Source organism: Pagrus pagrus (assembly GCF_965226575.1).
Source record: "Pagrus pagrus genome assembly, chromosome: 10".
Lineage (NCBI taxonomy): Eukaryota > Metazoa > Chordata > Actinopteri > Spariformes > Sparidae > Pagrus > Pagrus pagrus.
Window position 1 is genome coordinate 33,204,674 of NC_140194.1, and position 12,421 is coordinate 33,217,094.

The 12,421-nt window shown below is 41.0% G+C and overlaps 1 protein-coding gene across 6 annotated transcripts in view; it reads left to right on the top strand.

Annotated features, from left to right (window-relative positions):
• The first annotated feature begins 853 nt into the window (after window positions 1-853).
• Window positions 854-12,421, top strand: part of dnajc24 (DnaJ (Hsp40) homolog, subfamily C, member 24) — a 73,968-nt gene continuing 62,400 nt past the window's right edge. For 2 of the 6 annotated variants that reach the window (XM_084365162.1, XM_084365167.1), the window contains exons 1-2: window positions 854-932; window positions 2,526-2,645. In XM_084365162.1, the coding sequence (XP_084221288.1) occupies window positions 2,544-2,645 (102 nt within the window). In that variant the 5' untranslated portion in view covers window positions 854-932; window positions 2,526-2,543. Of the gene's footprint in view, window positions 933-1,010; window positions 1,153-1,409; window positions 1,488-2,525; window positions 2,646-12,421 lie in introns of those variants that run through there. The other 4 variants (XM_084365163.1, XM_084365164.1, XM_084365166.1 and 1 more) reach the window with 4 other exon arrangements.

The window sequence follows — 12,421 nt, forward strand, 5'->3', positions numbered from 1 at the left end:
TAATTGAGCCTTAATTCGCCCAAAATTAAGGAATAATTAACTGCCCAACAATGTCAGACGCCTTATATCTCCTCTCCTCCTCCCTCCCACTGTGGTCTCGTTAAAGAGCCTTAAGTGGGTGAGAGACAGGAAGTCAGATCATAAAGGTGTCATTGTGTCACCTCTTCTCTTCTGTTCCCATTTCAATTAACAGATTGCTCCTGGTAAGCATTGTCAGGACAGACTTCCCTGCATGTGGTCTTGGCATCAGTATTAAACACGATGATCATGGACTTTAAGAGGATCATTTCACATAGTTACATGTGATCTGTCTAACTTCATTAATTCTTTAGTACAATTCAACAAAACAACAATGGTTGGTATCTAACCATATTGTCCGCGGGCTGGTTGGCTACAGAAGAGCTCAGGTCATATCTTATAAAACGAGATGTCTTGAAGAAATTTAAAGTGAAATAAATAATAAATTGAAAATAATTGAAAGGTCTTTGGAGCACAGCAAAGCCAGGTGATTCTTTTTCAGGAACCTATATTTTAGTGTGACGGATGGAACAATGCAGAGAGCTGTTTTTGTGCAAGAATCCTCGGTCACTTTACATTACAGCTCAGTAATAACATGGTAGACGACAGACAGATAGATAGACAGATAGATAGATAGATAGATAGATAGGTAGCAATGCATAATAAAAACAGTATGTACAGGTGGTACATAAACATGTACGGGACTTATATTTGCATTTTGCTGCCTTTTTCGTCTTCTTTACAGCTGTAGTGTAGTCATTGTTATTCTAAAAAGAAGAAAGAAAAAAGACCGGAAGTCTTCGTTCTCACCAGCGGAACTCTGCAGGCGGACCAAATGTACAGTATGTTTTCAGGGGGACTCATAACATCGCTGAACACCATGTCGCCTCTCAGATGACAGCCTTATTTTGAAGGTTTGTTCAAATCTTTCCACTTGAGCACACACAGAAATAAAGACAGCACTGATAGAGAGCGGTCTGAGCCTCAGTTAGTGGCACACTGAGCACATACCGGAAACATGAAACGGTCGTTCGGCTCCGCGCGCTGCTTCACACTCACAGACTGTCCATGCACGCGGGGTGCTAAACAACGTTACTGCGAACCAAGCACAGTATTACCACAGACTGAATAGAGGTGACTTCGTTTCTTTGCACTCTGTCGTGTGATAGGTGATGATACTACAGTACTGTGGGGGAGGCAGACCAAACAAATTAAAAAGTGGGGATGCACAATAATATCGTCACATCATTGGTATTGTCATTGGTGTGCCAGATATTGGCTTTAAAATCAATCGGAATGATGATGATGATGATGATAATGATCAGACTGGCCAACACGATGATTTTTGCTGATATGACAAACTCTTAATCCTTCACTGAATGCTGGTCGTCTACGCCATGTCTCCAGTGCGAGGGTGCCCTGCACAGCGCGACCTCATCACACCTCTAGCATCAAGCTGCAGCATGAGAGTGGGTGAAACTGAAATATCAGGGGTGTGAAAGGTATTTTTAATGTGTTTGAAAAGGATAACAAAGTTTAGATTCATCAGTCCATAGAAGTGTCTCCCAAAACTCTGCAGTCTTATCCAAATTCCTCCCGGCATATTGCAGTCGACCTTTGATGTTCCTTGTGGTCCAGAGTGGAGTGCTTCTTGGAGTCTGGCCATGAAGTCCTTGTTCATTCAGTGCTCGTCTAATAGTTGCCACTGAAGCACTTGTCCCGGCCTTTATCAGGTCATCCTGTAGGCATTTTGCAGTAACACAGGGGTTTTTCCTAGTTGTCCCGATTAAGTTGATGAGGGCTCTTGATGAAATGTTGGGCTTTCTCCCACGGCCAGGCAGGTTTGCAGCAGCGCAATCAGTTTTAAACTTTCTTATGATGCTCCCAATGGTGTCTCTTGGAATGTTAAATTTTTTGGGAAATGTTCTTATACCCAAGGCCCTTCAGGTGCAATGAAATAATTTCCTCTCTCAGCTTTTGTGGAAGCTCCTTAGTCTTACCCATGATTGCAACTCCCCTTGAGCAGCCTCATGGATGGGGTTTATATGGGCATCACAGCTGAAGCAAATTAATGATCATTATAGAGTTCGCAAAGGCTTAATCATGCTGAAACTCCACCTTAGGCCATTAGAAACTAGCAGAAGGTTTTAAAAACAGCAATATTACATAGGGGTTGAATAATTGTGACTTGGCTATATTAACAAAATATACTGTAACACACGAATACTACATCATACGTTTTCTTTGTTGATTTTATGTATCACTCAACTGATAAATAAGTCATCCAAAGCAAAATCTAGCTCTTTGAAAAAACTTTCATTGGTAAATCCTTGCAATCTTTGGGGGGGTTGAATATTTCCGATTGCAAATGTATTATTTCGCAATGTCAAACTTCTCTAAAAAAGGAGGCTGTAGGTGAGGTGGTATGGAATGACCAAAAGGCCAGTGGGAAGAGCTTTAATTCTACAGTAGAGGTTTGTGTTATTAATGCATTAGTCTGATGTCAGTGTTGTGTCGGAGCAGAGATGTGTGAAGCAGCAGAGAAGGACCTGTATGCTGTCCTGGGAGCCAGCTCCTCAGACTCAGTCCAGCAGCTCAGACACCGATACCAGCAGCTGGCCTTACAGGTAAATATATTCCTCTGTCTGTCTCTGTGTCACTGTGCCACTACTACATACAGCATGTGGATATTCCCTTGACCATTTGACTACAAACTAGGGCTGTCACAATATCAGATTTTCACTTAACAATTATCATAGCAAAAGAATTCATGATAACAATATTATTGTGATATCTACCCACACTGCAGGTGGTAGAGTGTCATGCTCTCATCTGTCATCTCCTCTAACCTGACTTGTGCAGCAGTAGGAACCACACGCTGTGGTAGCATTCAAATTCAGGGGCTTTATTGGCATGAAAGTTTAACAACAATGTTGCCAAAGCATCTGTCCGAACACTCGGACATAACATAACAACAGGAAGACACAAACAATCATGGCAACCAAATGAAAACAGAACATGTGGTCACTGCTCGACAGGTGAGGTTGAGACAGAGATGCACTTTCTCCTACAATTTAAAACATTCAACGAACCAATGAACATTTATTTTAATAAGTTCGATTCGTTAATCACGACCTCTCAACATTAAAAATACTGCTGCTTTGGCTACTTTGATGCTTTGGCAACACCAAGATTGATTTACATTAATTATATATACAGTATAAACTGTGTGTGTGTGTGTGTGTGTGTGTGTGTGTGTGTGTGTGTGTGTGTGGTCATTCACTGTCCCTCAGGTTGTGGCATGTTGACACATATTGGGCAGCAAGATTACAGAGTTGAGCTTTTTAAAATAAATGTTCCTTGTTTCGTTGAATGTTTTACATTGTAGGAGAAAGTGCATCTCTGTCTCAACCTCACCTGTCAAGCAGTGACCACTAGGGCTGCCACAAACGATTATTTTGATAGTCGACTAATCACCGACTATTTTTTCGATTAGTCGACTAATCGGATCATACGTAAATTGAATGTATAACATACAGTTTATCGCACCAGCATGCAGCTGCTCTTATATAACAATCATTAGCTTTCAGCTTGAAGTGTTTAAGGTATATGCTAACTAAAAATGAAGACAATTAAGATGATAGTTCATTAAACCTTTAATGAAATATGCTTGTAGCAACAAACAATTGTAGCATAAAGTGCAAACAGCTGAGTAAACGAATAAGGCACTAGCTGACCTAAGGAATAATTGAAGTTGCATACATCTTGACAGCTCTACTTTACACTGTTGATTTGTATAATCCCAACAGACAGACATGTCCAGTGATTTTCAGCTTTCTGTGTTTACATTTGTCTGTTTTGATGATACAAGTCAGCGGTCCTGAAATGTGTGTTTCTCTTTTATAAAACACATTCTACATCGCGGAGGCGACGTCTTTCCACTTAGGGCTTCCTTCACCTTTGAAACGGGGCAGAGCTCCGTGGGAAACACCTGCCTGACACAGCAACCTAGGGAACCGTGCACGTCCGCGGCGCACAGCTCCACGGACATGCACGGGGGAAAAAACGGCGTCGCCGTCGCACCGAATGCACGCGGCTACGCGCCGCTTTGGGTTGTGGCAACCATGAATGAGTTCGCCTCAGTTTCACGTGATTGTCACTGTCAGCCTGTTAATTTTACTGACGCGAGCTGAGACGCTCGGCCGACGTGAATCTGAACGATTCACACAAGTCACCTAATTGGCCACGAAAAAAGCGAGTTGCGCTTTTGGGCGCGCTGTTTGCATCCCTGAATATAACAAAAGTGCATTTTGTGCTCAGTGCTCACAACTGTATTCAACTTTACTACACTCTGACTCTATATAATCCCAAACTGCACAAGGCTCTTGTTCCTAAGGCTAATGAATCAAATCGTCATGGCTAATGTTAACGTTTACAGCTATCAATATGTAAGTAGTAAGTTAGCTCTCTGTTTACGATAATGTTAGCAGCTAACTAGCCAGTTAGCTTAACGAGACGACGGTCCCTCTTCATCGTCGTTGTCAGCAACAACGTGCTTCCTTTTCAGGATCTTGTGCATCGCACTTGTGCTGCCGTGAAAGGCGAGTTCTGTCTTGCAGATATTGCATTGCACACTTTTCTCTTTTGTTTTCTTAAAATGCTCCCACACTTTTGAGCTCCGTTGCCGCCGGGTAGCCATGATACCAGAGAGCCCGTCTGGTATAACTTCAGGTGACACCACGGCTGACCCAGATTACCACTACTGCGCATGTGTGTCAAAACAGAAAGGCAGACGCGGCAGTGGAAGGTGCCGCAGCAGTTTTGAGAGAGAAAACAAAGTTTAAAAAAAAAACAAAAAACGACGCGTCGACTATTAAATTAGTTGTCGACGATTTTAATAGTCGACGTAATCGTGACTAGTCGACTAATCATGGCAGCCCTAGTGACCACATGTTCTGTTTTCTTTTGGTTGCCATGATTTTTTGTGTCTTCCTGTTTGGATTGTCAGTTTGTGGTCACTGGGCCTGTACTTGGTTAGGATCTGCCTCTGCTTTCTATCTCTGACAGTAGAGAGATATTCTGCTAATTCATAATCTCTTTTTAGGGCTAGATAACATTCTAATCTACTTCAGCTTTTAGTTTCTTCTTTCCAATGTTCCAGATAGGTTTCTTTACATTGTGTTATAATTTGCTTTACTCTGATTGGTGTTTGGAGAGCAGCGTTGTTGTGAGGCTGGTCAGACTGTGTCTGAGAGGGGGCAGTTAGCCTCAGTACCAACTGACATAGGGGACTCTTTTCTGGGCTCAGCTCTTGAGTTTGGAGGGCTTTGGAGTGGAGGGTGTCTCGGGGGCAGGATTTCAGTAGCTAGCTAGCTAGTTACTACATCTTCTTCTTGTCTTTTCCCTTTTATGGCGGGTCGCAACCAGCATCACGGTGTATAAGGAAGGAACGGATGTGATCTAAGAGGCGCAGGAATATTAACATAATATTATCATATGTATTATTTACACAATACAAATATTTAATTTTTTATCTGTCTATACGCAGCAGAACATCCAGGCTCTGCAAAAGCTTCTTCCCCACTGCAATAACACTCTTTAGACCCACATTCATGAAGTTTGGCTCAGTAATGAGTTTATTATAGGTCTTCTGAAAATGTGACCAAATCTACTGGATCAAAAATATACATACCGTAACTTGAACAATCAGTTTTGGTGATTATAGAAAGTCGTTTCAATCAAAAGTTCTTTGTATCATGGCCTCTTAACTTCTGAGTGATTCTGATTGATAACAGCTGCTGACTTTTCTGGGCCCATTTTAATAGGGCTTGTTTGATACAGCCATTAGACTCAGCCACAAACACTACAATGGGAAAGTCTAAAGAGCTCAGCATTGATCTGAAAGAGCACATTATTGATTAGAACAAGTCAGGAAAGTCACTTTAACCCATTTCAAAGCAGTTACAGGTTTGAAGATCAAGTTTGTACAGTAAGTATAAAGTGCATGGCACAGTTGTGTCACTGGCGCCATCAGGAAGAAAACACAAACTATCACCTGCTGCTGAGAGAAAACTGGTCAGGATGGTCAAGAGACAACCAAAAACCACCAAAAAACAAGTCTTCAATGAATTAGAAGCTGCTGGAAGACAGGTGTCAGTGTCCACAGTCAAGTGTGTTTTACAGCAACATCTTCATCTGTTGTGCGTATTCTTCTTTTTATTCGTAGTAAAATGCTGTCATGGTGTCCATATGACTGTCTATGGGTTGTCTTCAGGTCGCTTTTTGCCGAGAACCACATGCGTGTTGTGGTAGAAATAGGCGAGACTCTGAATCTCTAAATCACGCGTTTGAGAAGCGTGTCTCAGACATCCTGTGTCTGTTAACGCTTTAACCTGTTAACATGGACGCCAAAATGAAAAGTGAGATGTAAAAAAAGTGAGAGGGCTAGCAAAAGCAGCTAATAGAGGTGAGAATGGCCAAGAGACATTTAACCAAATATTACAGGGTTTCCGCGGGGTCTTAAAAAGCCTTAAAAAGTCCTAAATACGTCCATATTTTGCATATAGGTCTTAAATTACATTTAGTTAGGTCTTAAATATGAACGTTCATTTACCGCTTCCGTCACCGCCTTTTTAGGGCCCGAGCAGGAAACCTACGAAGGCCCTATTGTATCTGTAAGGATTATTTATTAGGGCCTGAGCACGAACCGTGCGAAGGCACTGGTTTTTTTTTTAAACATATGTTTATTGCACATTTTGTTACTTTACAAACAGTGAACAACATGAAACAAGAAGGCACATACAAGAAAACAACAATGATAATAGCAATAATAATGATGAAAAAAAATTAATAAATAAATAAGAGGAGAGAGAAAAAAAAAAAAAAAAAAAAAGGGGGAAAGGACACTATATCATTGCATGTGTTAGAATCGTGTTGGCAGAAAGATAAATAAATAAAACATAAGTAAATAAATAAATGAGTACATTTTTATATATACACACATAGATACATACAAATGTATGCAAGGTCTAAATGAGTATACTAAATCAAGATGAAATGAAAGGATAGATAGATAAATCTTCAGTTCAGCTCATCATTCCAGCCATCTACTTCAATATCATTTTTCTCAAGGAAATTACAGAAAACCTTCCAGATTTTCCAAAACTTGTCAAGTTTATTTTTTGTGATGTAGCTTATCTTTTCTAAAGCCAAGTAGAAAGACATCCCCTTTAACCATTGCGAAGTAGTGCAAGGTTTATCCCTTTTCCATGAACAGGCTATACATCTTTTAGCTTCCAGAAAACAGACATTAAGTAAGGATTTTTCATTTTTGGAGGTCACAAAGTTGTCCGGGTAAATATTTAGTAAACATAACTTTGGTTTAAGAGGTACTTCTTTTTCAATGATTCGACTGGCCAAGTTCAACACTTTTTCCCAAAAAGAGAGTATCAGAGGGCATTCCCACATACAATGAAATAAAGAACCTTTTTGTTGTTTACATTTAATGCAAGTATCTGGGATATTTGGGTTAAAAAGGTGCAGCTTACTTGGGGTTATATACTGTCTGCTTATCCATTTGTATTGTAGTAATTTAGAGTTTGTATTCACAGTTTGAGTTTGAGCTGTTAAACAAGCTCTGGCCCATTCTTCCTCTGTTAGATTTTCTTGCAAATCGGATCTCCATGATTGTAATATGTTTTGGGATGACTCTTTGGCTTTACTTACAAACAAATTATAAAGAAAGGACACCTGCCCCTTAGAGTCTGAAAATCTAATTGAAAAGTCTTCAAGAGAAGTTAGTCGGGGAAGTTTCAAATTATTACACTGCCTGGCCAGTACAAAACTTCTCAATTGAAGGTATTTAAAGAAGTGATTAGAGGGTATCCCATATGTGGCCTTAAGTTCTTCGAAGGACATGAAAGTATGATTGTCTTTAAAGAGATCAGCTATTTTAGCTACACCTCGAGATGCCCAAATTTTAAACCCGCTGTCTGCTCTTCCAGGCTGAAACTCATCATTGCCAAAGATAGGAGAAAACTGTGATAATTTGGAAGTCTCTCCCAAGTATTCCAATGTACTGTGCCAAATCATTACTGTATTTTTGAGGAAGGGGTTTCTGGTCTGTTTGATTAATTTATTTTTGTTGGCTGAGTATATATACAAATTCAAAGGAATATTAACTGAGTGAGATTCTATTGAAACCCAAGCTGGGGGATGGTCCTTCACAAAGTAAAATATTCCTGCTCTGATTTGGGCTGCCCAGTAATACCACATAAGATTAGGTAATTGTAATCCACCTCTATCGTATGGTAGATATAACAATGTGAGCCTGAGCCTGGGACGTCTGTTGTTCCAAATGAAGGAGGAGAAGAGCTTCTCAAGTGACCGGAAAAAAGAAAGTGGGGGAGCAAGTGGAATAGATTGGAAAAGATACAAATACTTAGGTAAAATTGACATTTTCAAAACATTGATGCGCCCGATCATAGACATAGGTAATCTTGTCCACCTGTTTATGAGCTCTGTAACTCTATCTGTTAAGGGATTGTAATTCATTGGGACAATTTTGTCGATGGTAGGAGTGATTTTCACACCCAAATAGACAAAGCCTTTCAATGAGACCAAAAAAGGAGTATGAACTGGAGGGTTGAGTCTATCATTTTCATTCATAAATAATATTACTGATTTGGTACGATTTATTTTGTAACCTGCAAAGACCCCGAAAGTGTCTGTGAGAGAAAGTAAAGTAGGCATAGTCTGTTTCAAGTTAGAACAGAATAGAATTACATCATCTGCATATAAAGCTATGCGATGTTCAATATCTCCTACCTTTATTCCATTCAGGTTGGTGTTTTTTCGAATCGCCATAGCGAGTGGCTCGATAGCAAGGGTAAATAACAGGGGCGACAGGGGGCAACCCTGTCTTGTCCCCCGGTGTAGATCAAAAGGTGTTGAAAATAACCCATTTGTTAAAACTACAGCCTGTGGAGCGGCATAAAGAAGTCGAATCAAGCTAAGAAATTTCCCTCCTATACCAAACCTTTGCAGAGTCTCAAATAAATACAGCCACTCCACCCTGTCAAAGGCCTTCTCGGCATCCAATGACAGAATGGCAGTGTCCGTACAGCCAGATTTATTAGACACTATATTAAGTACTCAACGGATATTGTGAAAGCCCTGCCTTCCCTGCACAAAGCCGTTCTGGTCAGAGTGAACTATTTCTGGCAAATTCAGTTCAAGCCGTCTAGCCAGTACCTTACAAAGAATTTTGAGATCATTATTAAGCAGTGAAATTGGTCTGTAAGATCCACACAGAGTGGGTGTCTTCCCTGGCTTCAACAACAAAGTAATTACTGCTGTATTAAGGGAAGGAGGAAGGGATCCACTATCTAAAGACTCACGATACATCTCAAGCAGAGGTGGTATTAGTTTAGTTCTAAAGGTTTTATATATCTCGATGGGAATCCCGTCCGGTCCAGGGGTTTCCCCCCCTTCATGCTACCTATAGCTGCAGACAATTCTTCTGCGTCTAGGTCAAGTTCTAGAGCAGCCTGAGAGTCTTCCTTTAGAGGGACAAAGTCTAATAAATCAAGAAATTCCTTTTGTTTTTGAAAAGCTGAGGTCGAATAATCCGAACGGTATAAATTTTCATAGAAGCTTGAAAAAGTCTTATTAATTTCTTTAGGGTCACTAGTTACCAAGCCTTCATCTGTTTGTATTGTATTTATTGCTCTTTCAGTTTCCATCTGTTTAATACGCCAAGCTAGGAGCTTAAAAGCTTTCTCACCTTGTTCATAATAGGATTGCTTCAGTTTCATCAAGTTTTTAGCTGCCTTATTTGTGGATAAAACATTGTATTTAGCTCTTAGCTCATTAAGTTCCACAAATAAGTGCTGAGAAGGATTTGCAAAGTAGTTTGTTTCAGTATCCTTTATTTTTTTTTCTAGTTGTTCCATCTCCAATCTAAACTGCTTATGTTTAAAGCTTGTAAAGCTGATCATCTGGCCCCTCAAAAAGGCCTTAAAAGCCTCCCATCGTATGGCAGCTGATGTCTGGTTTGTATTAATTTCAAAATAATAATCAATTTTTGTTCCAATAAACTCTATAAATTTTGGATCCCTGAGCCAAAATGCTTGGAGACGCCATCTTGGGGAGTAATTCAAAGATTGGGGCATGTTCAGGATAAATGAAACCGAAGCATGATCTGAAATTATAATGCTATCATACCAGGATCGTGAAACTGTAGATACCAAGGAGGCAGAAACCAAGTAATAATCAATTCTGGAGAATGTCTGACATGTACTCGAGTAACAAGAGAAAGTTAGTTGGTCAGGATGATTCTCCCTCCAGATGTCAATTAAATTAAATTCTTTCACATACTGTAGCAATTCCTTTCTTGTCTGATTATGGGAAGCATCAATTCCAGTAGATCTATCCATTCCAGGCTGTGGAGCACAATTAAAGTCCCCACCTATGATAAAGTTGCCAGGTAAGGTAGCCAAGGACAAAAATAGGTGTCTAAAAAAAGACGGATTATCTTCATTGGGCCCATATATATTAACCAGATTAAATCGAACTGAGAGAATTTCACACTGAATAATGAGGTATCTGCCTAATCGATCTTCATCCACATTAATAAGATGAAAAGGCACAGAATTGTGTATCAATGTAATTACTCCACGTGAGTGTGAACTGAAAGAAGCTGAGAATACTCGGCCAGGCCACCTCCTCCTCACTTTGATTACATCTTCAGGGGTCAAGTGCGTCTCCTGAATAAAAACTACTTTAGCTTTTAACTGTTTGATCCTACTCATAACCTCTTTTAGCTTGACAAGTTTATTTAAACCCCTTACATTCCAAGATGTAAACTGAAGTTCAGATGACATGTTGCAATGACAATGAAATTGGCTGTAGTAAACTTGAAATGACTGAAAACTAAAGACAAAAGATAATAAATAAATGAGGTGAAAAATATGTGCCTTAGAACATTATGAACATAACTGAGTGTACATCCCCAACTGAGATACACCCATCCCTCCCACAGTACACACATCCAAACCATGGAGCCTAACTGGTCCGCCTGCATCATAGCGCAGCGAGGAACAGCATGCCCAACAACCGTAGCAGAGCCCCGCATGAAACATCATATAAGTAAAGCTACGTTTATAGCAACCAAACAGCTATTTAGCACGATTTAAACAGAGTTTGAATTGGCTCCCTGTGAGGACAGAGAGCATATAGTAACTTGAACATACCAGCCATACAATCAGTCTCAGGTTGTCTCTTTTTCCGCGGTACAGTCCTTCAGTCCATGCACAAACTCCTTCACACCCGCTGCGGTATCAAAGATGTGTCGTCTCCCTTTAACAGTCACCAGGAGTTTAGCCGGATGAATTATCCCGTAGCGCAGGGTTGGGATGGAGAGGGAAGCCAGCTCTTTCTTCACCGAGTCGAAGACTTTCCTCCGTCTGACCAGATCAGCAGAAACGTCGGGGAAAAACATGACTCTCTGGTTGTCGTAGAGTATTTCCCCCTTGCTCCTGGCAGCCTTCATGACGCGGGACTTGTCCGCGTAGTTTAGGAACTTGATTATTACCACTCTGGGACGCACACCAGAGCGGCCCCCTGCCTCAGCATCATTAACGCCAGCTCCGCCGATTCTGTGCGCCCTCTCTATCAGTACGGGTCGTGGGAAATTATGTTCATCCAGCACTTCAGGAATCCACCTTTCCAGAAAGGCACACATATCAGACCCTTCTACCTTCTCTGGGAGACCGACCAGGCGAAGATTCGAGCGGCGGGCTCGGTTTTCCAAGTCGTCCACTTTTGAGACTAGCTCTTCAATAGTCGCTTTCATGGTGCTGGTCTGTGTTTTCAATGATGCTACATCGTCTTGATTGGTGCTAATTCTGTCCTCCGCTTCAGTAACACGTACTGACACTACCTTCAGATCCTTCTGTATTCCCTCAATAGCACCAAACAGGCCGTCAAACTTCTGCACGAATTCTTCTTTCATTGCGCTAATGGCGTTAAGAATTGGGCTTGGGCTAGCCACCACCTCTCTGTCTCCCTTGCTAGCATTAGCATCTGCCATTTCCGAATCACCCGTAGCTTCTGCTTTAGATGATTTTTTGCAGGTTGTTTCGAAGGCATTGGGGCTGGTTGTTCTTGATTCCGCACAAATTGTGACAATTCACAGGTCCTTCACTGGCTGTTTGGTTAGCTTATTCTCTGAATTTTCACGGGAGCTCCGACACACGCGTGTTCAGCACAGCGCCATAACCGGAAGTTTCGCGAAGCCACTGTTGTATCTGTAAGGATTTTTTTTTTCCTTTTTCTTTTTTCTTCCATTCGAGTGCATATTTGGCGGCCTGAACATACCCCAAAACTCACCAGACTCGGAACT